Source organism: Neopsephotus bourkii, unplaced genomic scaffold (assembly GCF_033783945.1).
Source record: "Neopsephotus bourkii isolate Nb327-2 ecotype Australia unplaced genomic scaffold, CSIRO-AGI_Nbou_v1 NB_330, whole genome shotgun sequence".
NCBI lineage: Eukaryota > Metazoa > Chordata > Aves > Psittaciformes > Psittacidae > Neopsephotus > Neopsephotus bourkii.
Window position 1 is genome coordinate 1,902,279 of NW_026900838.1, and position 27,906 is coordinate 1,930,184.

Consider the following 27,906-nt stretch of genomic DNA (forward strand, 5'->3'; position numbering starts at 1 on the left):
CACAAAAACACCCCAAACCAAATTTAAAAAAAAAACAAACACCAAACCACAACCTCATCTCCCCCCCCCCCCCAGAAAAAAACCCACAAAACCCAGCCACAACCCTAGCAATGGAAGATCTTCAGATCTTTAGGCTATCACGCCTACAATTACACTAAAACCTAGCATATTCTGTTTTACGTAAGTGTGGGAGCTGCAGACCATGTGCCACGGTAATGGGCTGAAACTGGCACGGCCACACCCTGGTCAAAACCCCACGGGTACTGCCCACATGAAGAGCAGCTGCCTTCAGTAATAGCCTAAGGAATGGCCACGGTTGGTCACACACTGTTTCGTTACCCGCGGAAGATGCGGAGAGGAAGAAAGGCCGCCGGACAGAGAGCGAAGCAGGGATGAAGGCACGTGGGGGGCGGGAAGATGATTTCCCCTTAGGAACCCAGCCGAGGCCCCTCACAACCAGGCGGTCACATCGCATTCACCACTGCGCTCTCGGGCGGCAACGACCCCGAAGCCAGACCCCAAGGGAGGGCAGGCCCGTCTCCCGCCGCCGCTTTCCCCTCCACCCATCCCCAGCCAAGATCCGCCGCGGAGGTGGAGGGGGGGGCAGTGGGCAGGCACCTCCCTGAGCGGCGCCCCCAGTCCTAACGGCGCTTCCGGCCTGGGGAGCCGGGATGTGCGTCCGGGTTGGGTTGGCCCCAGCGAGCTGTTTCCTCTCGCTTCCCCTCCTTTCCCCGTTCCCTGCCTCTCTCCCTGCCTCGCCGTCGCTGAGGTGGAGCTGCCGCCGAGCCCTCTGAGGGAGAGCCGCCCGCCCCGCTCCTGCAAGGGAACCGGTTGGTGTGCGGGGCCGCAGGCTGGCGGGAGGGAATCGAGGCGCCGGCCGGCGGCTGGGGGAGCTCCGGGGCGGGAGGGCGATGGAGGGTGCGGGGCTGGGGAGGCGGCGGGGCGGGTGGTGATGGGGCTGGGGCTGCTGGAGGGGAGCAGAGCCTCCGCTCTCGGTGTGACTGTGGCGGCGGCTCCCCCCGGCCGGGGCCGGGAGGTGGCCGCGGGCAGGTCCCGGCCATGCGGAGCCGTGGGTGCAGAGCTGGCGAGGGATTAGCGGTGTTTGACGAATACCCGATAAAAATGTGCGTGTCCTGGTGTTAAATGCAACCAGACACGTTATCTGCATAGCGAGCGGGAGCGAGGGTATCGGATACCCGGCTCTTCCGGCACGGGGCGCTTGTGTGTGGGCAAAGTCTTTAAAATAGGCGTATTTTCTTCTTTGAAAGGGGCGTTACTTATCTCCTGGGGGAAAATCTGCCACTCTGCAGATGCAGAGTGTTACTGTGATGATATCCTGGCACAGCAAAAGGCAGGGGAAGCCCAGCTTTTACCAGGTAGACAGCGATGCAATTGTAACAAGAAGGGCAACGAAGAGACTTCAGGGCCTTGGGAAAACTGGTTAAGGGATCAGGAGCACAAGAAGTGGCCTTCTCTATCCTGCCAGTTGCAGGGAATGAAGAGGGAAGAAACAGGCAGAGCCACAGATCAACACCTGGCTCCTAGCCTGGTGTCACCAGCAGAATCTGGGGTTCTTTGGTTATGGATCGGTCTACAGGGCACCGCATCTGCTGGCAACAGGCCTCCTGTCTCAAAGGAGGGAAAGTGTCTTAACACAGGGGTTTGCAGGGCTCACTGAAGGATATTTAAACTAGATTTGAAGGGGGAAAGGGCTAAAACCAGGATTGCGAGAGATAAGCCTGCGGGCAGCACACCAGTGTTTGAGGAGCAGTGTGCTAGCAAGGTCCTTCCCTGTATGATAAGGGAGTGTTTTAACTGTCTACAGCTTGATGATGCTAATGATAGAGTTGAGTGTTCATGGATAAAAATCAGGGGGAAGGCCAACAAGGCAGCTGTCATGGTGGGTGTCTGTTATAGACCATCCAACCAGAATAAAGAGTCAGACAAAATATTCTCTAAGCAGTTGTGAGAAGTGTCACAAACACTGGCCCTTATTCTTTTGGGGGACTTCAGTCAGCAGATGTCTGCTGGAAATACAGTACAGCACAGAGGAAAGAGTCCCTGAGATTTCTGGCATGTGTGGAAGATAACTTCCTGACACTGCTGGTGAGAGAGCCAGCTAGGCAAGGCCTGACCTGTTATTTCTACACAGAGAAGGACCTGTGGGCAGTGTGTTGGCTGGATGCCATCTTGGGCATATTGATCATGAAATGGTAGAGGTTTTGATTCTTGAAAAAATAATGAGGGGGTCAGCAGAACTGGTCAGCATTCTCCTGTAGAAACTGGCTGCTCATAGCTTGGTCGGGTGTACTGTTTGCTGGCTAGAAAACTGTCTGGATGGCCAAGCCGAAACAGTGGTGGTGAATGGAGTTAAATCCAGTTGGTGGCTGGTCCCAAATGGTGTTCTGTACTTGGGCCAGTTCTGTTTAGTATCTTTATCAATGTTCTGGATGAGGGGATCAAGTGCACCATCAGTCAGTTTGTAGACAACACCAAGATGGGTGGGAGTGTTGATCTGCTGGAGGGTAGGAAGGCTCTGCAGAGGGATCTGCACAGGCTGGATTGATGGGCTGTGGCCAATAGTATGAGGTTCAACAAGGCAAAGTGCCAGGTCCTGCATTTGGGCCACAACCCCATGCAGTGCTACAGGCTTAGGGAGAGTGGCTGCAAAGCTGCTTGGTGGAAAAGGACCATAAGGACCATAAAGGGCGCTTATTAGCGGCTGAACATGAACCAGCTTGTGCCCAGGCAGCCAAGAAGGCCAATGGCATCCTGGCCTATATCAGCAATAGCATAGCCAGCAGGCCCAGGGCAGTGATCATCCCCCTGTACTCAGCACTGGTGAGGCCACACCTTGAATCCTGTGTTCAGTTCTGGGGCCCTCACTACAGAAAGACATTGAGGTGCTGGAGCAGGTCCAGAGAAGGGCAACGAAGCTGGTGGAGGGTCTGGAGCACAAGTCTGATGAGGAACAGCTGAGGCACCTGGGGTGATTTAGTCTGAAGAAGAGAAGGCTCAGGGGGGACTTTATTGCTGTCCTCTTGAAAGGAGGTTGCTCAAGGTCACTTAAGCAGCCCATGACAGAGATGGAGATAAATTGTACTGTGCGATTCCTGATGCGTGTGATCATCTTTCCTCTTGCTTTAGTTTCACAGCGCTTTTCTGAACATAGCCGTTTACTTTGTTTACAGAATCAATTGTTTCCTGAATAAGCCAGAGTCACCTGAGACACAAAGATGTTGGAAGAAGATATGGAGGTGGCTATCAAGGTGGTAGTAGTAGGAAATGGAGCTGTTGGGAAGTCCAGCATGATTCAGCGATACTGTAAAGGGATTTTTACAAAAGACTACAAGAAAACTATTGGTGTAGATTTCCTGGAAAGACAAATCCAGTATGTATTAAACAGTTGCTATGCTATTGATTTTTACCTTTCCCTTTCTTTGTTTGTTCTTTTGCCATCCTGAGATATATGAAGGCTTGGAAGACAAGGCCTGCTGCTTTTGAAGCACAGTAAAGGGAGTTGTTTTCTCCTTGTGTGTGGGCTAAAATTATATCATTCTGTTTTCCGTCCAAGATTTAGAATTATAACTAAAATTTGGAACCTCTGTACTGAGAATTTTGACAAGTTTCCTTTGTATTCTACCACCTGTTAATTTTTATTTGTTTTTTTAATTTCTTGTGGAAGAAATAGAAGTGCTTTTGATAAAAGGATAATACAAATTTATTAGTCAGTATAGATAAAAGTTACTGTGGAAAAAGAAATATGCTATAGATTTAGTCTGTATGCAATATAAGCAGGCAATTCCCAGTTGTGTTTGATAAAACGGAAAATGAGAAGTAAGAAAATTCTGTAAAGCCTATAAGATGATTAAAAAGACAAAAGGGCCATTATTCAAGTACCTAAGTTTTGTTTTGATGTCTGGGAAAGGAAGAGGAATATGTAATACATATTGTCAGTAAAGAGCTTATAATGCAATTGAGGGACTGTTGCTGTAGTATGTTACAGAGGTGAACCATCATTAATGTGAAGTTTGACTTGGATTATTCTGCGGTTGTACAAATTGAAGTATTTCCATGACAGTTGTTTTGAATAAGTTTTGTTCACTGTGTGGATTAAAAAAATGCACTGTTTATTTCAGAGTTAATGATGAAGATGTCAGACTAATGTTATGGGACACTGCAGGTCAAGAAGAATTTGATGCAATAACTAAGGCCTACTACAGAGGTGAAAATACCATGTTTGTTGTTTGACAGTTTGTTTGCACATCTCTGAAATACTTTCCTATCTTTGTGTTGTGTTAGTTATTCCATGTCTGTGCACAGCATGTTTAGTTTGCCTTTTTCAATTCTTAAATGTTTTTCCCCTTCATGCAAAATCTTTGTCTTAATTAAATGCCACTTTATGCAGGATGATCAGCAGTGCCCTTTAAAAATCGTAAACCAAAATGAGACAAATGCCTGTGCAGAAACTACACAGAACATAGCCATTCAAACAGTCAAACACAAAGTTATGTTTTCCCTCTGGAAGTGTTTTATTACTTCTGTAAGACATGTATTTGTAAATATTCCAAAAGTTATGGCTGAGGCCCTTAGAAATTAATCCAAGGGGAAAAAAATCCACCAGTCATCTTAGAAAGATAGTTTACTAGGCAGGATAGTTCTCTCGTTAGTACAGGTTGCCTTGAACATGTTAACACAATAGAGTGATAAGGAAAGTCTATTAACTTCATGAAATGGAAATGGTATTACTCAGTCTTATAAAGGCAGTTCATCTATTTAGCCAGTTTACAAATCACATGCTTAGGCTTTCTTTGCATATAACAGTGGTTGTGAAAATCTTGCCTTTTTGGTTTTTAACATGGGAAATATGAACAACTTGGCAAAGATTCCACGATTCAGTTCTTGACAAACTAATTATCCAATGGCTAGGAAAAAGACTGAGTTATTTTTACTGTCCCTGTCCATTGCATTCTACATGTACTATATGTAGTTTGAATAAGGAGGTCTGGTGATGTAAGCCACCCCCTTATTAACTACCATATGGTAGAACTTTGCCCTCTGAACTTATTATTGCCCACTTATCTCCATGTTTTAGAGTTCAGAAGGAATGGGTGGAAGGAGAGAGGTGAAGTCAAAGTCTCTTAGAGTGGAAACTTCACAATAGATTTCTTAGTCTTAAAAAACTGAACAAGGTGATGTTTACTGATGGTGAGAGTCTTAATAAAAATTCTCATTTCTAGTAGAGCAAAGAACTTGGGAGGCTTTATTAAGCTGGTTTGCCAGACGATAGGTTAAATTAAATTCAGCATCGACAAATGCAAACTAACCTGCTTTGGAAAGAATAATTAATTTTATACCTATCTCACAGGATTAGAATAACTGCATACATTAGAATATGGTGTGGACATCAGGTAACACACACAGAATTTTAGAACACAAATAATAATGAAAATTATGGAAGACTACATTGCTACAATTTTTTTGGTAGAACTTGGTTTGAAGTTGAGGGTAGTTATTCTGTGTAAAATCATACTAGAAGGATCCTAATAGCACGTGAAGGAATTTGAAAGAGCATAGGAAGACTTGTAAAGATAGACTGAACTTGGTTTTTAAAAGCTAAATAAAAGGAAACCTAATAAAAGAACTTGAGTGCTTTCTGTCACAGAAATACAAAGACAAACAGAATACAGGAATGGGGGGTACTTGGTGAAATTCAAGAGATACAAAAAAAATCATACTGATGAAATAATTTTTCATTCTATGTGTAATTAGTTTGTGATATTCACCACAAGATGACACTAGTCTCAAAGACGTCAGCTATCCATTTCCTTTACATTCTGTTACTAAAGAGCAAATATGCTGAAGGCATATAAACTTTAGTGTGTTTCTCTGTGTGCTCATATGCAATAAAAGTAGTTTCTTGAGGATAACAAAGGGCTACTGACAGTCAAAATCCACTTACTAATCGTCTGTGAAAGAACTTCTCAGTATTGGCAGGTTTAAACTGTTGTTTGTTAAGGCTGTTACAAAATCATAACAAAAATGGTATAAAACACTTTCTTTAATTTATCATAGTGCTGTGATTGAACGAGTATGAATTAGAAATACACTTATTTTCTCCAAAAAGCTAGGAAACAATTTACTTGAAGTAATCACAGCTCCCTCTGAGAAAAAAAATTCAGCTTTTCAACATCAAAATGGCTGTAGCACAAAGAATAACTTGCAGTGTGCTTTACTGATCCTGCATGCAAAAAAATATCTGGCCGCCATTAAGTTGTCTGGAAAACAGTGAACAACAAGCAAACCTCTCTTTCTCTTTTTTCCAGCCTTTCCACATCCATGCTATTCCCTCCCCTGCATGCATGCAGCATGCTGGAAATAGCTTGAAAGGTAACAGGCCCATAGATATCATGAAGGATAGGTATAATGATCAAAATAATATGGCAATCTATTTTCATCTGGGTAATATATGACCATTGCTTTAACACAAGCCACCACTTGTGGTGGTAAAAGTGTACTTTTATGGGAGAAACTTGGAAATCCCTCATATTTGAAATACTTTATAGATAATTTTGTTCATTTGTTGGTTGGTTGATGTGTATTTATTTGTATTTGTACTTGATTTGTATATTTATAGGAGCCCAGGCTTGTGTTCTTGTATTTTCTACAACTGACAGAGAGTCCTTCAAAGCAATCCCTACCTGGAAGCAAAAAGTTGTGACTGAAGTTGGAGACATTCCCACAGTTCTTGTGCAGAATAAGATTGATCTTCTTGATGACTCTTGCATAAAGAAGTAGGAGTTTTATCTTACTGTTTTTAAAGCACAATATATGCCCCCTATATGCACACATTTAAAATATATATATTTATGGGAGTTCATGATGGAGACTTACGGTTATCAAATCTATACCCTGGATTGAAACGCGCCCTAGGAGCACAGGTGACAGGTATTGTTGCATGAGTGTAGTTGCTTGGGCAGATGTGCTTGCAAAACTAGGAGCTTTCTGTTTGCTTCATGCCTTCCTCTGAAGTGTCAGCCAGACAAACAAAGGAATAACATGAAGAGTTCGGTTATGCCATGATAAGATTCTTTCTGTCATTTTTCTCTTTTTTTAATCAGAGATTCTAAACCTGTAAATTTTCTCTCCTGTTAAACTCTTATGCACCAGTGAGGTTACATTGTCTAGTTTGCCTAGTGAATGCGTGCTAAAATGATGATGAAATATTAAACAGGATGTTTAGAAAAGTAACAATGTTCTTTGCTTCACTTTAATTTGTTTTTCTTGCTCATTTTTAGTTAAAACATTATAACTCTGTAGAAATCCATACCTGGTAATATTCTCCAACTGCATGGGGCTGTCCCTTCTTCACTGTATTTTTCTTTACAGATGTTACTGTTGATTCATTCTGCCATTGTATATATGACCAATTTCATTCGTGCCATCGAATCAGCTTAACAAATGCTAACTTTCATTTACCACAGCATATCATGTAGAAAATATTGCACGATGAAGTCGATCATTCTCCACTTCTTTGTTTCTGCCATCTTCCAAAGAGATTTAAATTATTTCTTCTTTTTGTTGTTTCCCGCACTGGCTTTCTTTATTCTCTGTTTGCTATCATTGATGACATAAATCAGCTTCTACTCCCTCTGCAAAGAATTCTGAGGATTTTTCAAAGGAAAAGCAAAATTGCATTTGAACTCCTCCTTTATTCATGGTATGTCACTTAGGTTTCATTCTCAGAATACTCCGTCTGCCTCAGTAGCACCATGTGTCTGATGACGTGATTTCCTTTGGTGACATTTTCATAAGTTTCCTCAACTTTTCCTTAAAATTTAGCACAAGTTTTCTTTCACCTCACAAAGTAATCCTTGATTTCACCTCTGCACTCATCTGATGAGTCTACTGCTTCATTAAAATATACTTAAGGATTACTCTTTTGATTGTTGTTTTGACTTTGCAGTAGTAATTGTTCTGATTCTAGTGCTGTTAATTACAGCCTTTTTCCTTTTGGTTTCACTGACACCTGTCTTTGAATCCTTGGGAAATTTTAGTTAATGAAGTCAATAAGTACTGAAAAGGAATTATTTCTGGTCATAGAGAAAATGCATGTAAAATACCATCTTTTTATAATGGAAATACTGTAAACAAATAAGGAACACCTACTTTTTGACTGAGTTTCTCAGCCCACCTTGCCATGCTTAACTTGCCAAGAAGCATTTTGTCTGTAAGAATAAATGCTGACAAATAATACAAATTAGTGTTTACACAATCTTCTTCTGTTGTGCAGTGAAGAGGCAGAAGCACTGGCAAAAAAGCTGAAGTTAAGGTTCTATCGAGCCTCTGTGAAGGAAGACCTAAACGTAACGGAAGGTATGAAGTGCAGCAGTGTTTGTCCTGCCCTCTGCTCTGCAGTGGGGAACAGTGCTCCAGTTTGGAGCTGCTTTGTTACTTTGCAGGTTGTTGCATGCTGTTGGCCTTTTGATTTCCCTTAGCAGCACACTTTAAACATAGCTAGAATTACTTGGTATCAGTGTATTAGGCCTGTTTCGTTGTGTACATCTTCCCTTCCACAATCAGTGCACAGCTTCAATATTTAGAAGTGCCAGTGTGTTAAAGCTGCTTAGTCCCTAATGACTGCCATAAAAGCACTGGGCTTTGAAAAAAACGAAGTGTAAGTTCAATTACTACAATATACATATTGTTGAACAGACTATTCTGTAATTGTTATTAACTGATAGAAACACTTAATAGTTTAGTTAAATAAAGTACAAGATTGGCTCTCTTGCAGGTGATATTTGACTAGTTCTTAAGTATCACTTTTAAGTGTATATATTTACTTTCATAATACTGCTGTTACAGACTTTGGTCACTATCTTTTGTGGGGTAGGTTTGAATAAATATGAGTCTCTGATAACTTTGTTAGCTTAATCAGGCAAACTTAATAGTAAACTACTTGTTTCTTCTCTGTTAATTTTATTTACCTTGGGAGATGAATCTGGAAGACAAAATATAAAATGTTTCTGTATCTTTGCATGAGTTATTAATTTTGAATATAAATAATCATAATGAATATAGGTTCTGAAAATTCTCCTATAGCTTTTGGTTTGGTTGGATGGGGATTTTTTTTTCCAGAATCCTAGGTAGACTTTTTATATCCCAATACAAACGAGGGTAGCATTACTTAATTGGAGCAGTGTTCCTGCCAAGTTTTATTAACAGACTTAACCTTACATGACTGCTATTATTCTAAGACTTCTTGCAAAAAAAAAAAAAAAAAGTATGTTAAATTCCCGTATAACTTAAAAAAGTGCCAGGTGGTACGAATTTGCACATTTGGCAAAATGTTATGTGCCAGCTTTATTATAGAAGTATTGAGATGTTTCTATCTGCTGTGCAAGAGCAGTACTGCAGGCTGTAAAACCTGGGTAGACTCTGGATTAACCTGGATTCTGCTTAGGTATGCAGGCATGCTGGGAGAGAATCACTTAACAGATCATACTAAACCTGTCACCACACAGAATTTTGATACAGAGGCATTAGTATTGATATGAAGATTATATTTAAGCATACTTTTTTTTTATTACATTCCAGTTTTTAAGTACTTAGCTGATAAATATCTTCAAAGGCTCAAGCAACAGACAGCCGAAGATACAGAACTAGTACATACAAGCAGTAACAAGATTGGTATGTATACTGTTATAAAAAAGCAGAAACATTATTTTGTGCCATCACAGCTTATGGTTTTACCCATTTCCTTATGGAGTTAATACAAGGTGAATCAGGGTTTGTTACGTTCCTGTCTTAGGATATTGTCTTCTTTCCTTCTGTAAAATAACTTTATGACTCTAAAGTTAACACAGCTGTTAAACTGATACTCTAAAGTCTCTAGCAAACATTTGGCAAGCGTCCTTTTATTAAGTCTGTTTAAACAAATACTGTGTAAAGACTTGGAGAAAGGGTGCTTGCTGGATTTTTTAATGTAATTAGTATCAGTGTTACTCATCTTTGTGTGGATTTACAGGAGACTCATGGTGAAAGATTCTGGCATGTAATCAGAAGGTGTTTGTAAACTGCCTTTTCTAAGGGAATACCAAACTTCCATAGTCCTTTTTTAAAGCATTTCTGAGTTAGTTCATTTATTTTCCTTTTTAAAACACCCCCTTTTTATTCAGGCTTTTTCCTTACCTTTATCTCAGCAGTTTCCAACTTCAAAATTGTCATGTTTTTCTTTTATTACATTACTCAACTAATCATAACTTTGTTACCATGCTATTAGTAGCATACACGTATGCAGATGAATGCATATGCTGCCCTTCAATTATATAGCTGGAAACCTGCTTTCAGTACTGCCTGGCTAGTAATTCCAACTGGCTGTCCTTCAAATTTAGCTGCAAAATTGACTCAGAAGTAGGAAAAGCCGTTAAAAACTAGAGTGCGTTTGAGGTGCCCTACTATGCAGTAGTAAGAGTTGTGTCTGAAGTGTTAATACATTGTGCTACAAGAAGTAAAGAAATACAAATACTTTTCTTGTCTTTAAATTCTGTAGGTGTTTTTAACACAGATGGTGGAAGTGACTCCAACCAGAATTCTAGCACTCTTAATGGAGGAGATGTCATCAACCTGAAACCAAACAAACAGAGGACCAAGAAAAACAGAAGTCCTTTCAGCAACTGCAGCATACTTTAGACCACTTTGGGAGGAAAAAAAACCAAGCCAGTGAATTGGATGAAGTTGTGCAATTGAATACAGAATAAAGCCAGCTGTAGAGGTATTTTTACCAGTGCTTTAGCAAATCTTGTGCCTATGGGATCCTTGAGAGAGGGTGGATTTATGTAACCTTGCTGATGCAGTTGTTTTGGGTGTTCGGAGTGAGACACCTGGTGGCAAAACACAGAACCGCGGCTGCCCCGTGCACTTCGTATAAATTAGGCAAGCTTCTTTTTCAAGGAATTATTTCCAGAGCTATGAACTAGGTATTGCTGAATTGCAAAGCACATTTAGCACAAGGGTAATACTTACACGTATAGGTACAGACTGTTTGTCGTGGTTTAAACCCAGCCAGCAACCAAGTACCACACAGCCGCTTGCTCACTGCCACATCCCTCCCTCCTTCCCAGGTGGGATGGGGAGGAGAATCAAAAGAACGTAAACCCCAGGGGTTGAGATAAGAACAGTGTAATAACTAAAGTACAATGTTACAGATAATAGAAATAACACCAACAGTAACAATACTGATAATAGTAGGGAACAACAACAACAAAAAAAAGATAAGTGAGAATTCAGAAAACCCAAGTGGTGCACAATACAACCACTCACCACCCACTGACCGATATCCAGCCTGACCTGAGAAGTGATACAGGCCTTCCGGCTAACTCCCCCCAGTTTATATACTGGGCATGATGTGCTGTGGTATGGAATACCCCTTTGGCTAGTTTGGGTGAGGTGTCCTGTCTCTGCTTCCTCGTGGCTTCTTGTGCCCCTCCTCACTGGCAGAGCATGACACTGAAAAGGCCTTGATCAGGGTAAGCGCTGCTGAGCAACAACTAAAATATCAGTGTGTTCCCAGCATTGTTCTCAGACTAAAGCCAAAACACAGCACTGCACCAGCCACTGGGAAGAAAAATAACTCTATCCCAACTGAAACCAGGACATCATAACACTATGGGCAAAGGTAAAGCAGCAACCTTGAAGCTAAATTTCAAACAAAACAGTAGAATAGGTTAGACAGGACACTAAGAAGATAAATGAAGAACAAAAAGAAGACACTATATGTCTGACTATATTATACGGATTCTGGCAGTTCTGTTGGTGCAATATATTTGTGTTATGTACGAGTGGTGAGGTATATGTAAACATTTGGTGTGAATATTTAGGCTAAATTCCAGTGTATTTGTTACTTGGAGATCAGCCAGTGAGCATAAAATAGCATCTTCCAAAAAAAGTTCCCTTTCAGAATGTTGCATTTCAGATGAGGCTTTCCCAGCCACCACTGTGTATATTTAACTTGCTCTACTTTGGGCCTAAAAGCTTAGATTTAAAAATGTATGGTGCCAAAAATGCTCCTTTTTACTTAATGCAGTGCTACAAATGTTTTTATAATTTTGTTTTTCTCTGTCTTAACCAGTTGAACAAATAACAGGGTCTTTGACACTAATAGATATTCAGAAGAAACATATAATCATATTTCCCTTCAAATTCGGTTGTTGTATCCTTGTTGTCTATGAAAAAGGAACTTGGCAACATTGTGTCACAAACCACTTCTCTGGAAAATTGTTTCGTAGATACCATAAACTAAGTCATGGAGGATCCAAAAACCTTGCAGCTGGTGACTGAATTACATTTGTGAGACATTCTTGAATGTCATCTCACATTAAAGTTAGCTGCTGGCTACACAAAATCTGATTCTGCAGGATCAGAGACATGGCAAAAATTGCTCAAAGTGCTTAAATAACGCTACAGAATTGATTTAGATATTTAGGAGTCCAAATCTAACTTCAAGTAATACGGGCTTAGGCTCCTAAATCACTACGGTGCTGTTAAAAATGCTAAGCAAGGTATCTTTTATTGACCAAAAATAAACACTTTTTAATCTTCTCCAAGAGCACACATGCCTTGTAAAAAGTATCCTTTTTGTTTACATGGTTTTGTATGGTATAGTTTTAACTTTCTAGGATTTCTACAACAAACCTGCCAGTGACAAATGCAAAATATGCTGCTTGAAGGAATTCAGAGTTTTAATAGTTTTGTAAATGGTGTATGAGAGTGAAAGTGGGTTGAGTGATCTGACGTATTTTTGGAGGAAGGACTTTTCACTGTGTGAATTCATGTAGAAAGCTTGACTTACTTTGTTACTAAGTCAATGAGTGTGAAAACTGAAATGTGTTTTTTCCCACTGCCTGCAGGGAGAGAAGTGGTTGGTGAATTATGCACAAACACCAGAGATCTCTCAAACCTGTTTTACATTACTTATGTTAGACTTTCTACCAAGTACCGTTGTTTCTTTGACCAGCTGTTAGAGCATCTCCTATTGCTGTCACTAAGGTGGCCTCCAAGGCACTTGATCCCCTTCGCTAGTGCAGCAAACTGTGTGTACTTCACTGTAATGTTTCCTATAATTTCTCCTGATAAAGATCTTTGTTTTTTTAACAAGTGTGTTTAATCCATGTATGTATGTATGTATGTATGTATACATGGAGGAGTCTTCTCAATTTCAGAAATAAGGTACTTAGCATAAGACTTATGATTGTACATCATGGGGCCACCTTACAACTTCATGGTGTAGGACAGAGCGTATGCGTGAAGAGTCTGGACAACTTTTTAATATGGAAACTTTCACATTTTGTTGTCTGTCTGCCACTTCCACCTTTTTTAATTAATTTTTCTTGAAAAAGAAACAAGCCACAGAGTGTCGGAAACATCCTTTTTGCCTTGTTTGACTTTGTACAGAGTACTGAAAAATAAGTCTGTATGACACATAATGACCATTTGTACTATTACGTGTTATACTGTAGACGTCATATTATTACATAAGCCATTTGTATTTAAGGTGTGTCATTATAAACCACTTTTCTAAGGACTGAAAACCGAGTAGAAATGTTTATAGGTGGAGACTTGACAGACTTGCAAAATTTAAGATACGTTGAAATTTGGAACACACGTTATAACATAGGAATACAGACTTGCAGCATTGAGTAACAGTGAGCTTTCATTTCTTTCCATTCCATTCCCATCTTAAGTCTTTGTTGTGACTTTGCAGTGATTGTTCTCCAATGAGAATGACTGAGGTGGAGACTGTCCCATTAGCATTTTTCTGGGGAGTGTTCTGCATGTGCTTTGCTTGAAAATATTGTTTTATCCTACTGGGGTTAGTGTGGAGATGGAAACCAGATGACTTCCGCATTGCAGGAATCTTTAGGTATTCACCTCAGTCTTCAGTGGGAGGAACTTTCTTTCGCCTTTTGGATGGAAAGGCACGCCTAGACATTTAGCACCCACGTCAATTTTTATTGCAAACACTGACTTCTTCTCTGCTCATAGCATTTCATTAAAATACCAAACGTTTCAGTAGTTGTTAAAGCCTTGGTGAATTATGCGTGACACCGAAGCCCCTGTTGTATCTATTCCATGAATGGGTGTTCTCTCAGGAAGTGGAGCATTACTCCCTGATGATGCAAAGCCGTAATGCTAGGGATGTGTTTCCAGTTGGAAATAAGGAATCTCAGAATTGCAAGACTGATCACACTAGGATTTTTGTGCATGGGGGCATGTTTGGTTAATTTAGAAAATGAAATACTCCAGACAATTTTGGAGAAATGCTTACCTTTTTAAGTCAAAATGCCTGAATTACCATACTGTCAGTTGGTTTCCTGTTTAATTTTTTATGCTTCAGTAAACTGTGTCATCTTCCCCCCCCCCCTTACTGGGGTACACAATGTATCCAACACATAAACACATAGCTCTTTGGGTCGCTTCTGCAGTTGTATGTTATACTAAAGGGAACTGAGCAGCTGACCACGTTGCGCTCCCTGTGGTTACACAGGGGTACCTGCACAATACTGAGCATACACGCACTTTGAACCTCTTAATTCATCTTCTCCAAGTTGGTAGCTACCAGTTAATAACTGAATGATTTGCACTGCAGAACCCTCTGTGGGAATTCCGTCATAGAGCAAACTAACAAACATGCTGCTTGGATTCCAGTGGCACTACTTAGACCCTTGCTGCTTCTCTAAATGTAGTCATAGACCTCTGGTTGAAGCTGCAACACCTGCATGCTGATAGTGCATAAACCAGAGAGCAACAAGCTTGCTTTCATCAAAACCACCTTACCATCTTCCTGTAGGAAGCAACAGTTGTACCTATCTTCTTTTTAATGCTCAGACAGTATTGAGAGAAGAAAATACTTCTGTGTGAAATAAGGCATTCAAACAGGTAATCAAAATTAGAGAAGACAAAACGCAGCAATGCTTAGATGTAAGGTGAAAGGTGCTGTGATAGAATTAAGAGAAACTTTCAAACACTTCTGTGTCAAAGAAGTGCTGTATCAATCATTTCAAGGCCAGGCGAGTCCCGCTACTGAACTAGACTCATTCTCAGGTTTCTGGTAGTAGGGTAATACTGATAAATAATTTGTGCATGAGTGTTCTTCCTTCTCTTCCCGAGATAAGTGTGGCTCAGCAGAACCAAATAAAATTGGTCAGAAAAACCTGAATCTGGACCAGGAGAATTCTGCTCTCAGTGCAAGAGCGAAGGTGCATTGTTACTAATGAATGACTTACTCTTGTTTGCAAGTTCACATGAATCTGAATAGTCAAAACACAATGGTCAGAACTGTTTTTATCACTGTCATGATCTCAAATATATGTAATGACTTTTTTTTTTCCCTAAAAAAATAACTTACCATACATCAAGTGGAAAATAAATGTTTAAACCTGAATATTCTGTGTATGCTGGTCCTGTAAAATCCCCAGAGGTAATTCTCTTGTTAGATTAGTTGTATCATGCAACTTAACTTAAATGTGTTTATTTCATCACTGTTTGGTCTGGTACAGGTCTTTCTTTTGTGGTTACATTTAATTGACAGCCTATTTCATAAAATCGCTCTAACCCTGTACCTATGCATCCTGAATCTGCTCAGAAAACTTGTGTGCCCAATTCTGGTCCGTATGTTGGGAACAGTTGGGATCCAAAACAGCACATTAGGCACCCCCACCTAGCAGAAGGGCCATTTTTGAACCCTTGTCTCTGGCTTCACCACACAGTTCCAATATGAAATACAGGTTTCTGTTCCGTGCTTTTTGGTCACTTTGTTTTCCACGCTTGGTCTGGCTAATGCAACGACAAGTGAATCGTTGTAGACATTGTAAGTGGCATTAAAATATTACTCATGTATCAAAGGTGCCTCATGAGGTTTCTGAAAAGAAGCAGGTAAATGCTTACTGGTGGTTGGGTCTTTGTGTGGTTCTGTGTTCTTCTTTTTTAGTAGAATGGAACTCGCTATGAATCTGCCTCTTCGTCTGGATGTCTCGGGAAGCTGGGAAGCAATATACTCCTGGTTCCTCTTACGTGTGGTTTTGCACGCAGGAAAATAAGTTGCTTGCTTAACACACTAGTAAGGATTAATTGGAACATTTTAGGCAAGAAAGAGTCTGGAGATAGGAGAAAATTCACGTTTTTATGGTCTGTAGTTTTAGGTCAGGGAACTGAGTTCCAGAACAGGAACTACAACTGAGTGAAGACCTTGAGAAAAGTGAAGCTTTGATGGTATCTGGGTGGGTTTTATGTACTGCGCAGCTGTACCGTGTTCAGCTTGGTTAAAGCTGGGCAGCCCCCAAGATAACTACAGTTTTAAAGAGGAAAACAAGTGTCTTTTGCTGTGTCTTACAGGCATAACTGTGTGAAAGAAACTTTTAAGGACAGGGTAACTGTTTTTAAGCTTAGGCTGTTCAAATCTGTGGGATCTTTACTGGATGTAGCATGTCAGCTTGCAGGCCTAAAGCACAGGAGAGGGTAGCAGTGGCTGTACTGCAGACTTCCTGGGGGTCAGGTAACGTGGGGTTTAGGGAAGTGGAAGGCAAACAGACAAAAAGAATAGTAAAAATAAAGAAGTAACTTACTTAGGTTAAGTAAGTCTAACCTGCAGTATTACCTTATCCCTAGATCATAGAGATTGTGATCATTTTGTCCTTGAGAACAAAAACACTTGTACACGAGCTATAAAAAACAGGAGGAGGATCTAAAAAGGAAAACAAAAATCCCTTAACGCTTTTGGCCTGAATAATCTTACAATGGCCTTAAAACCCCCAGGTATTGAAGGAATATTCTAAGCATCACTAAGCTATGTTCAACTTAACTACTTCACAGCACAGTTTCTAAGAACAATCCCTGCTGTGGATTATTTTCAAGGCATTTAATACTGTTAAACAACTGGAAGATTTACTTTGCTTGTTAAAGTTCACAAGGAGCTAACCACATGAATATAAGCAGTGATTTTTTAAAGTGGAATTGTGAAATTAATCTCACCAAATTCATGGAGACTTTTTCCAGTCTCAAAGCTGTGACTTTTACTCTTTGAAAGCATCATCTGAAGTGCCATTTCAGCAAACAGAAAGCAGTATCAGTGCCCTCACAGCTTCCTGAGGTTCCTGGAACTACAGCATGCTTCCACACATACGGGGGGTTTACAGCCCTGGCACCTCCCATCCTACACAAGGAATGAATATGGTACCTGCCACCTGAGAATTCAACTGCTCTGCTCTGCAGCTTCAGAGGTGATGATGGAAAATGAAGGTGCGGAACAGTAGCTGATAAAACACAATCCCCTTTATGTTAAAATTACGAAGCAACTTTGAACTACAGGTGGTAGGAGGCCACCAGCCTCTCTGGGCAGGATGTGTAAGGGTGGGTTGCAGGAGCTGGCGCTCATTTCTAGCCTTGGTTCTGACCTTTGAGTGGATGCATTGCTTTTCACTTCCTCAGTTACAAATGGGAGGTATGAGTCTGTCTCTTGGAAGTACTCTGATCTACATATGAACAGTGCACAATCGCTCAAACTGCATGTGGTAATGAGCAGGACAGTGTGGTTTATGAAAATACCATCAACAGTTTATTAATGGTTTTGGATTTATTGCCACAATTTGTCCCCAAAAGTCTGGTTCGCACACTATGTATACAGCAGAGAAAAGCTGAAATCTCATGATAGGACAAACCAACTTTAGCTTAAAAAAACCAACCAAGGAGAATGGAGGAAAGATTTTGGCAGTTCCTGACAGTTCAGCAGAAGCACTATTACAACTTGCAGCAGAGCAGGATCGACTCTAGAGGAGCATTCTTTATTGCCAAAAGAAAGTGCTGATGCTACCAAAACCCATTAAATGCTCGCACCTTGCAAAGATACTTTGGTGTCGTGCATGCGTACATACTTGCGTGTTTGCACAGAGATCTTTTTTCCTTAGCTTCTGTGTGCTTTTTATGGAGATTTGCTTATCCTGCGGTTTGCCAGAACTAGCCCGGAGGACAGTTTAATCCTGTTTGCTGTTACAAGACTGTCGGACAGATGATTTCTGATGCTCCAACAACGTGATGGACTTTTCCGAGTTTTCCAAGTTTCTAAGCAGAGTCTCTAGCCGCCTTTTGATCTTCTTCTGATCCTCAATGGCACACCCAATCACCACAGACTGAAACTTCTGATCGATGGGTCCTGCTGGCACGTCGGATGTACATGCACCGTAAAGCGACATTAAGCGGATTTTGGCATCTTCCAGATCATCTAGAAGTTTATTGACTATTTCATCGATCATCTTGGTGGCATGCAGGAGGGATTCCTGCTGCTGGGCGTTCCGGATGGTTTCCACAGAAACCTCCACCGTGAGGGTTCGGCCCATCAGGCGATTAGCTGTCAAATTAAGCTCTTCTCTCTCACCTACATCGAAATCAAGAATACATTCCACATTACAGGGGAATACTTTCCTGTGCAAATAACATCATAGAATCATAGAATAGTTAGGGTTGGAAAGGACTTAAGCTTATATAGTTCCAACTCCCCTGCCATGGTCAGGGACACCTCAGCCTAAACCAGGTTGCTCAAGGCTCTTGTCCAACCTGACCTTGGACACTGCCAGGGATGGGGCACCCACAACTTCCTTGGGCAGCCTGTTCAGGTGCCTCACCACCCTCGCAGTAAAGAAATTCTTCCTTATATCTAACCTAAATCTCTCCTGTTTAAGCCTTCTCCCCTCAAGACAACCAAAGTGCTACAACTTGGCAATAAGCAAGGTTGTTTCTTTAAGTAAATGGCAATCAAGATTTCCAGGGGACAGAAATGAGTTTTCTGCCTTTGCCCAAGTTCTGCTTATTTCACAGAAGCATCTTCTGATTTGAAATGAGGCATTAAGCTCTCCTAAGAATGTAAGCAATGCTTTTCTGCTGCCAACACACCATTTGCTGTGTCATGTTAAAGCAAAGCATACAGTATTATCAGAAAACATTATTCATTAACCAAACTGGCATGTTTGCCAGTTTGTGTTAACTGTGCCACTGTGAGGGAGAGATTTAGGCAGTACCCCAGAAGGCCATAAAGAGAAAACTGATTTTTGACTAGCAGTTGCAATTAAGGGCCAGGAAAAAAATGGGTTTCTATTATCTGAAAACAATTTTTCCCTAAACCACAGACACAGCATATTTGATATGTAAGCTCCTGAAAAGCCAATGAACCAGCAATTTGAAGCACCCGATATAAAACATACATTTAGGGAATGTATTTAATGCCATATATCACACAACCGTGACAATGATCCTCAGCATCAGGTTCCTGCAGGCTGTACGCTGTGTAGCACTCCTGTGCAGAACTCAAAGCCATTAAAATGCTGGTTTTTCATCTGTATTTAAGCATCATCATTATCATCAACTTCCCTCCCTCAGCTAAGCTGTATTACCCTGATTTTGAAAATAAGCCAGTTGAAGAGAGTATGGGCTGTCACATTGTCCTGGTTTCAGCTTAAACCATGACACACATATACACCATAGCATTGTTCATGGCACACCACCTGGCTGAACAACAGTATCTGAAGTTAACAGTCAAGGAAAAGGGGATCCTGGGATACGGGAACCATGAGGTGGCTCCAGGGCCTGTACCTTCACCAGTAGCACACACCAAGCAGAGCTGCTCCCTAAGGCACGGGCTGACTTCAAGCAAAGCAGCTGCTTACCTTCACTGATGTGCCTCATGTCCTGGCTGTTCTGTATGTTGTGGATCATTTCTAGCAGGGTTTCTTTCTCTTGTTCCATAGCAGATGCTGCATCACGGAAAGCCTCTACCCTGAGCATGGTCAAACCAAACAAAATGTTTAAATAATAAAATAGCTGTTCACCTCTATAGCTGTCAAGAACTGTTTTTTTAAGCTTCAGCTTCAGTCAGTTCTTAATTATCCATGAGACAGCCTCTCCGATTTCATGGCCTTTGCCTGTATCTTACCTTCACTTTTCAAGACTCAATAAAATTTGTAAAAACCCAAACCAGTAAGACTTACATCTTCTGTTTTACTGACAGTGCTGTTCTGTCCTACTCCATGGTTAGTCTGGATATCCAGAGCCTGATGGTACTACAGCCCCATAAAAGAAGTCCTGTAGGTAACTGGTAACTATTATCAGCTGCTGAGCTAGAACAGAAACAGACTGACTCCCCATCAGACATGATGCAGTGAAGGCAAAGGGAAAGCCCAGCAGGAGCTGCTCTCCCTGAAAACTTTGGTCTTGCGAAGCTGTGTGGTTGAATGCCCCCAGTCTGCCCTCCTCCTCCTCTTCATAGCATAAGGTACAGGCCTATCTGGCCATGGGCAATGTGAAAATGCTGTACTTGAAATGTGAGTGCAAGTCTTTAGTTCTTGCCTTACTCCCCACCATGAATTTAAGGAGGGTATTTTGCATTCAGCTGAGTAATACAGAAAAGCACACTTTGCAACTATCTACTTTGGAAGCCAAGGACAAGATGGAAACGTTCCCCTCCGCTGGCTTTGCCCCGGAGGCCTGAGGGCAGGGGCTCCCAGAGAACTTGTCAAGCTGCAACTGGCTGCAAGAGTTGTGCCAAAACCATCAGCTCTGCACTCCCAGACCCCACAGAAAAGCAGTGTATCACGTGAACCCGGCTGAGAGTTTCAGATGCTTCCAGCGCACAGCCTGGGAGGTTTAGCTGCTGTAAGCAGCACAGGAACCCATCTATCCTGAAATGTTTATTAAACCTGGCCAGAAATGGGGAAACAAACCATTGGTAAGTCTCTTAGATGCTCTGCGATCTTCAACATGAGCCTGCCCTGAAATGGTGGTGACTCATTGCTGCTTCTGCTCCTGCGACAGGTATGGAGCTGCTGCTCCTCCCTCCCTTCCTCAAAGGCTGGCTGAGGGCAGGTAACTTAGAGAACAGCAGTAAGAGAAAAGAGGGTGAAAGAACGCTGAAGAATGGGAGCATCTGAGGATATAAATAGTCACACTTCACATGCAGCCTGCTCACAAAATGGTTCTGTTTTACAAAATATTTAGCCTAATTTAGTCAGTGAAAGCACAAGCTTCAGGCTTTGCCTTTAATGTTCATTCTGAGGAGGAGTGGGAAAAAGTTAATGCAATGCAAATGCTTGCCTAGAGCAAATACTTTTAATTATTATTTTGGAGTTAGTAAGAGCAATGAGGCAGGTGGAGTCATTCCATGCCTCAGATGTCTGCACTTTGTAATTTAGCAAGTCTAGCAATATTTTCATAAATGCCTCACCGTGTCTTTTTAAAAAACTAGTGTTTTCAGTTTTATAAATGCATCGTGGCCACTGGGGAGCTTAAAATCAAAAATTGCAATAGTGTTTTTAAAGCAGATTCAGTATATTATTATATATATATAAATTTATTATATATATAAAATTTATTACATATACAATTATTATATGTATATAAAAACTAAAGTTCTGCCTTCAGCAGATGAATCAATCCCTGATTTCCACAGGCTTTGCTGGGTGCTATGAAGAATGCGGAAGAACTGCATTGCAGAGATGCATCCTGAATTGGTGCAATTCTAGAGAGTGCCTACAAGATCATCACTGCTTCCAAAAGCCAGCTACTGCTATGTGAGATAGGACCAAAAAGCCAAATGATCAGAATTCATCACTGTGTACTGAAAAATCCCCACCATAACTTACCCACTGGAACTTTGATTGACATTATTTTACAGAAAGTCGTGTAACCAAATCTTGAGAACTATTTTATTTGCAGTAATTGCTACTTGGGAATTATCTTAACCACTTCTTCAACTGCAATATAACTAAAATCCACTGGGATTCTGATTTTGGTATATTTGCTTCCACAAAAAGCAGTCAAAATGAGCACCTACCCGGCACTGTGTAATGGCAAGTGGAGGAGGCACCACAGCTCCAGCCATGGGGGCAAAGGGACAGGAAAGCAGCATGACAGGACTCCCCTCTAGTCTCCCTTCTAAGAGTTTCCATCTTGACCAATTAGCAGCATGATGGGACTAAATAACCTTAAAAATAAATTCTTTGGGTTTCAGAGCGCTCTTGAAGGAAGAGTGGAGGCACAGAATGGTAACATAATGTATTGGCAGCAAACATAGCACCTCAACAGCCAGCCAGCAGGAGCTGCAGCTTGAACAGAAGGTAGGAGGAGATGGCTTGAGAAAGACAAGGCAAAGGAGCAGAGGAAACGGGCAGCTGGCACTGCTAGGGACCTGGGTCACAAAACAACTGGACAGGATCACTTCAGAACAGCACTCTAGGGGGAAGAAAACAAAGAATAAGGAAACCACTCACACCAGCCTCAGGAAAATGGTCAGTGTCCCAGAATGATGCTGGGGTCTGTGTCAAGGTGAGATGCCCACTGCATCCCTGCCCCATTTCGCTGCCCTGGCTTGTAGCAAGGCCTCCAGGCAAGGGTCCCGCTGGCTCCTCCTGGCCCCCAGGCCACAGTGGGAGAGACACCAGCCTACAATACCCCTTTCCCTCCTCTGCCCCTGCCAAGAGTGCCAGGTCCACACTTTGTAGCCTGCTTTCCTAACTTGTTTCCTAAAATGTGCTTTAGCTTCATAGGTCTGTGTGAATCTTTCCTTTCCTGATGTGGGGAAAAAAGAATGAAGATTGGAAGAGAGAATACGGTTTCCACCCATATTCCTCTGCTGTGGAACAGAGTGGAAACACAATCCAAGTCTCAAAAAAACAACCAGCCACAGAATAGAAGGCAAAAAGAACACAGAATACTCATATTCTTGCCCAATTATCACTTATCTTGATGCAGCAACATGGTCTTTTTCTAACAAACAGATGAAAATATCCAGCTGTATTTTTACTTGGAGTGTGTTTGTCACCTTGAACATCCAACTAAATATTCCACCCATTACCTAACACTAGAAAAACATTCCTGACTTCTGGTTTCGCGTGGTCAGAGCGTGATGAGCTGCGTAGTGCCTTTCTTTCCCACATGCCATTCCCATGAGCAGAGCATTCCCCAGAGGAACAGGTGGACCGGCCGCGCTTTGTTTCCAGATGAGAAACTGGACACCCACTTTCTTATGACAGCTGCAATAACTCTGTCCTTTACACAACTCCTGACTTAAACAGCTCTCTGTTAAGCTGGAGGTGCAAACAAGTGTTCAAAGGCAGTAAGAAACATCTGAGGATGGTGTGGCCTTCTGCCTGACACGGAGCTGTGCGCAGTGGGCAGAGACAACACCGGGGGGTTTGCCTTGACATCCTCAGCTGCTTAGACTGAGCTTCTGCAGTCAGGTGAGCGGAGACATACAAGTGAATGGTGGGGGAATGTGGTTGTTCCGAGGGAGAACAGGAGAAAAAGCACAAAGAAATAAGGTTTTAGGAAAGAAAACAAGCAAAAGTCTGACTTATCTCATGTACCATTATGCCCTGGACTGCGTGTTCACTGAGCCACCAGAACACGGTGACTCATAGACACAGACTCTGGTCCCGCTTCCAGCTGCTCCTGAGATGTCTTGGCACTCATGGGCAGTCAGGGCAACAGGAAGATCCAAGCCCTTACAAGGGACAAATGTGCCAGCTGCCCCCCTGGCCATGAGCTCAATCCCTGGCAGCCAAATTAGTCCCCCTTTCCCATTCACTTTTCTTTGAGAAAAGGTCCCTCTGGAAACAGCAGGCAGGAGGTACAAAAATACTCTGGTACTGTCAGAAAAGCAGCTCTTGGGGTGGAAGGGAAGGGAGAGAAGTGAAGGCTGTTCAAATCAGTGCATTTCCAAAGGGATGAGGGCTGTCTCAGGGTTCAGCCAACCTTAAACAACTCAAGGACTGAGGACTGTCAAGGGGTTTAATTAAAGGCTGTTATTCATTTCAACAAATTTTCACTTATTATATTTACAAGCAGTATCTCGAGGGTCTATAGCTAAACTAAACTGGCTGGAGAATGAAGAAGTGGAAGCTTTTCCTCCTGGCATTCAAATAACTTTGAAACGAAGTGTGTTGGCTAGTTGGGCATAGGAAAAATACAAGAACTCAGTGACTTTAATCAAAGTAGTTTGACTCTTCCTTTGTAAACTGCTCCTTGTTTAGAACTATGCCTGTCTGAAAGACCCACAGCAAACTGGGAAGTGTAATTTGGGGTGTAATTTCTGGTTAACCAAACCGTCTGCTTTGGTTAGGAGATGCTCAGCGAATGCGAAACACATCTTTGCATATCCTGCTGCTTATTTGGCAGTTACATATTCATGTGCCAGACCTGGATGTGAGCAGCGAGACTTGTTTGCAGACAGTGATTTGGTTTAGTCAAATTCAGAGAAGTCTGTGAGGGACTTCAAGGAGATTCAGTCGAGCCAAGGGAAAGGCTAACATAATAGCGCATAAAGTCCACTCCCAATTAATGCAAAGCCATGTGGGCAGAAAGGGGAGAATGCAACTCCCATGTCCCACAGGGCTCTCTTAATTACAGGAAAGTCCTAGAAACACTGTGGGTGGTTCTGCGAGAGCCGCTGATCAATATGCAGCTGTAATGAAGGAAAGGGCGTGTTGGCACAGTCCTGGCAGGAGGTGAATCAGTGGTACACCTATAGCACCCGCGCATCCAGCCACCTCGGGACAGACACCGTGTAATTAGGCAGAGCTGAGAGGACAAGGGAGATGATTAAAGACGAGGAATCGCCTCTCATGCTGCCGAGCTGGGAAAAATCAAATGGGACTATTTGGCAAGTAGCAGGAGGAGACCAGACGCGCCTTGGCGCAGCGAGTACACACTGTATTCGCAGGTACTTCAGAAACAGGCACCTAAGCTGCAGGATGCGATGCTACTCATGTTAGAGTTATGTGGGTTCCTGTAACCTCAGAGAGGAGGTGGACGTAAGCACATGAGACAAGAACACCCGTAGATGAACCAGGGAGTGCAAAGGGAGGTTGGGGAGACATGAAGCCTCACACATCACCACCACACTCCACCACAGTTAGAACTGCAGATGAAAGGCTTGCAAGAGCCTTAGAGCGCCCAAATGACACCAAGTTTCATCCTCGTATTTCCTGCATCTCCTTGTGAAACACCTGCCTGACAGGTGCGGGACAGGGGCCGCTGGGCTGCGGAGCGGGATGAGGAACACGGCTTCCGTCGGGTCACTGCTGTCCTGCACCGCACCCAACCCGCCATCCCCCGTGTGCTGAGGGCTCCCCGAGCCCTAAAGCGTAACGAACACAAAACCCCTTTTGCGCTTCCCCCGATAAACGTCTGTTCCCATACATCCACACGTGCCCCTATCTCTCGTGTTTCCAGGACACGCCACCTCACCTCAGCGCAGCAGCTGCCATTTTTAAGCCTGCCCCCACCGCCTCTGGTGAGGGGGATCCTCTTCCCGAGGTAGCCTCAGGAAGCCTCACCCAGCTCCGTCCCCCTCCCGCCGGAGAAGGCCCCGCGCCCGCCGTGAGGAGCGGAGCCGCCGGCTCCCTGCCGCGCCCGGGCTCCCACCTGAGCTCCAGCTGGTCGAGGTTCTCGAGCAGGCGGCTGGATCGGTCCGCCATGGATGTGGAGCGGTAGAAGCGGCCTCGGAGCTGCCCGCTGGACTGCTGCTGCTGCTGCTGCTGCGCCCCCTCGTTGGCCTTGGCGCTGATCTTGGCCTGGGCCATAGCACCCGCCTGCTGCCGCCGGCGGATCCGCGCTGCGGCCGCTCCCTCCCCGCGTCCCGCAGGCGGCGGCCGAATGCCGGCACCTCGCTCATGGCCAAAGAAGGAGCCCGCCCCACCGCCTGCCCCCGCGGCCACCCCGCCTCCGCGCCGGGCCGCGGCCCCGCGGGCACCGCCTCACGCAGCGCGGCGGGGAGCCTGATAGACAGCCCTGGTGCGGGGTGTCGTGGCTGGAGCTGGCTCTGGCCGGTGGGATCATCACGGAGCGGGGCTGGGTCACACACGGGGGTTAAACTCGCGGGAGGGACAAGCGTTCCCTGTTGCTGCTCGCACCCCGTGGTCACCGCATCCCATCCCGAGCGGTGCCCGGCTACCACCGCACACCCAGGCTGACCCACAGCAGCACCCCGGAGCTTCCTGGGGTGCAGAGACCCCCAAACTGCCCCACTTATGTCCCCAGCGTGACAACAACAGCAAAACCTGGCCCAGCCCAAAGATGCAAACTGCCTCTTGCTAAACCAGAAGCTAAGGGAGGAACAGTGAGATTTTCAGTGACAGTATTAACCTTGTTTGACATGTACGTAGCTGTCAGTATCAGGATTTGCCTCTCAGAACATCGGTCATTAAAGGAAACAAAGTCCACCACCACCCAAATCTTACATGTAAAGCTATTCAACAAGTGAGCTAAAAACTCAAGAAATGGATGGAAGAAAACAGTGCTTTAAAAATCCAGAAGCCTGTTGGAAGGGAGAGGAACACTGGAGAAAATTAAAGCAGAGACAGTCCTTGCTGAAGGCAGAACCCAAACAGTGTTCCTAAAAACAAGATACTTGAGATACTGCCATTTACAGCACATCTATAGGGTGTCAAGCATAACAGGCCCCTGACTACCTGCAGGAAAGAAGCTGTTCCACCATCTGTTATTGTCAAGGTGGTACAAAAAGCCTTACTGGAAAGAAAAGTGCTTAATGTTCTCTATGTCACAAAGGGGAAAAAAAAACCCTCTATTTCATGGTAGCCAGGGTAGTGGATCTACCCCTAGCAATGATTTATTCCGAGATCATATGAAACTTGACTATACAAAGTGGTGCCTTTTCTCTGGCAAGTGCTTAACCCACCAGCTTAGCCAACAACTTGCACAGAACCTCTTGTACTTCAGGTTCCTGCTGGGAGCGTTTGTTCCAACAGTTCAAGCCACACTTGGGCTTTAGTTGCTACTACAGTGAGTATTTAAAAAGGAATTTGCTTATTCCCAAAGCCCAGGTTTGGGCAGATACCCCCTGGCTCTAACAGACTGATTGTTGGCACCCAGCTGAGAGGGATTTTGTTGCACAGGGATACTGTTTGTGTGCTTATCCCGCTGTGATTCAAAATAGCCGTTTTCTCAGGCTCGTCCATTCAGAATGATATCATGTCCCAAGCGCTCTCGTTAAATTAATTGCCTGAGTTTCCTTTGTTTTGCGTAGCTGGATAAGTAAGGGTAAGGCTTGTTGCCTGTGAGCTCATGGGAGTAACTTCTTTTGAACAATTGTTCCATCCATCTCTCTACAGTCTTTGTAGAAGACGATTAAAAACCGTTTGCCACTCCAAACAGAAACCCTTTGTAGCCATGACAAACAGTTTGCAACCATTTATTTTTCCTGTGATCCTTCTATTCTTCCTGTGCCAATTGGTTAAGTATCAGTTAGATTGGGTTTAAAAAGCAGAAATCAAAGTAGCTAAGCCACCATGAACATGTTTTTAACTTGCACAGGGACTTAATTCTACACAGGTAGAAGCTGCAGTGAAACACAGCACAGAACAGCTGTAGTTGCTCCGAACACATCACATATGACTTACACTCTTTCACAGTAAAATGGCATTTCACCCTATAAGTGAGAATAGCACAAACCACGGAACAAAAACACGGGTTCAGACACCAAAATGGTCTTCCAGGACAAGCCTCAACATCAGTGTTGACCAGGGGGTTTTCCCATCTAGAAACTTGGAAGGACCATGAACACTGCTCTGTTCTCTAGAGGGCTAGATTGTCCCCTGTCCCCTCTGTCTTGCTGAGGTATGTAAGGGATAGTTTTCACCAGTTTCCCAAAATGGCAGACAGTTGGGCTGGAAAGATTGGAATCTGTCTCTGGAGGAAGTGACTTACACTTGAGCTAGGAGAAGTCTGGGGAAACCAAAGGCAGGAACCAGGTCCTTCAAGGCCATGAGGCAACAGACCCCACATCTGAAACAAAGCACAGATTTCCCCTCCTCTTCTCCATGGTGAAAAGCAGTGATAGCCTGGTGA

At 43.2% G+C, this 27,906-nt stretch overlaps 2 protein-coding genes across 2 annotated transcripts; one reads left to right on the forward strand and one right to left on the reverse strand.

Annotated features, from left to right (window-relative positions):
* Positions 1-621: 621 nt before the first annotated feature.
* Positions 622-12,614, forward strand: RAB23 (RAB23, member RAS oncogene family). Its single transcript, XM_061347857.1, has 7 exons — positions 622-830; positions 3,192-3,391; positions 4,140-4,225; positions 6,638-6,794; positions 8,294-8,376; positions 9,598-9,690; positions 10,553-12,614. The coding sequence occupies exons 2-7, from the start codon at positions 3,237-3,239 to the stop codon at positions 10,690-10,692; spliced, it is 714 nt and encodes a 237-aa protein (XP_061203841.1). The 5' UTR covers positions 622-830; positions 3,192-3,236; the 3' UTR covers positions 10,693-12,614.
* A 4,974-nt stretch (positions 12,615-17,588) lies between these two features.
* BAG2 (BAG cochaperone 2) lies at positions 17,589-25,759 on the reverse strand. The gene is made up of 3 exons (XM_061347862.1): positions 25,465-25,759; positions 19,713-19,822; positions 17,589-18,427 (listed from the first exon to the last, which is right to left on the reverse strand). Exons 1-3 carry the CDS (start codon positions 25,620-25,622, stop codon positions 18,027-18,029), a joined length of 669 nt encoding a protein of 222 aa, XP_061203846.1. The 5' UTR covers positions 25,623-25,759; the 3' UTR covers positions 17,589-18,026.
* Positions 25,760-27,906: the final 2,147 nt, after the last annotated feature.

Coding starts and splice junctions, on each gene's coding strand:
- RAB23 (XM_061347857.1), top strand. CDS start 3,237: ATGTTGGAAGAAGATATGGAGGTGGCTATCAAGGTGGTAGTAGTAGGA. Junction 3,392..4,139: donor TTCCTGGAAAGACAAATCCA/GTATGTATTAAA, acceptor TGTTTATTTCAG/AGTTAATGATGAAGATGTCA. Junction 4,226..6,637: donor AACTAAGGCCTACTACAGAG/GTGAAAATACCA, acceptor GTATATTTATAG/GAGCCCAGGCTTGTGTTCTT.
- BAG2 (XM_061347862.1), bottom strand. CDS start 25,622: ATGGCCCAGGCCAAGATCAGCGCCAAGGCCAACGAGGGGGCGCAGCAG. Junction 19,823..25,464: donor CTCGACCAGCTGGAGCTCAG/GTGGGAGCCCGG, acceptor GACCATGCTCAG/GGTAGAGGCTTTCCGTGATG. Junction 18,428..19,712: donor CATGAGGCACATCAGTGAAG/GTAAGCAGCTGC, acceptor ATTTCGATGTAG/GTGAGAGAGAAGAGCTTAAT.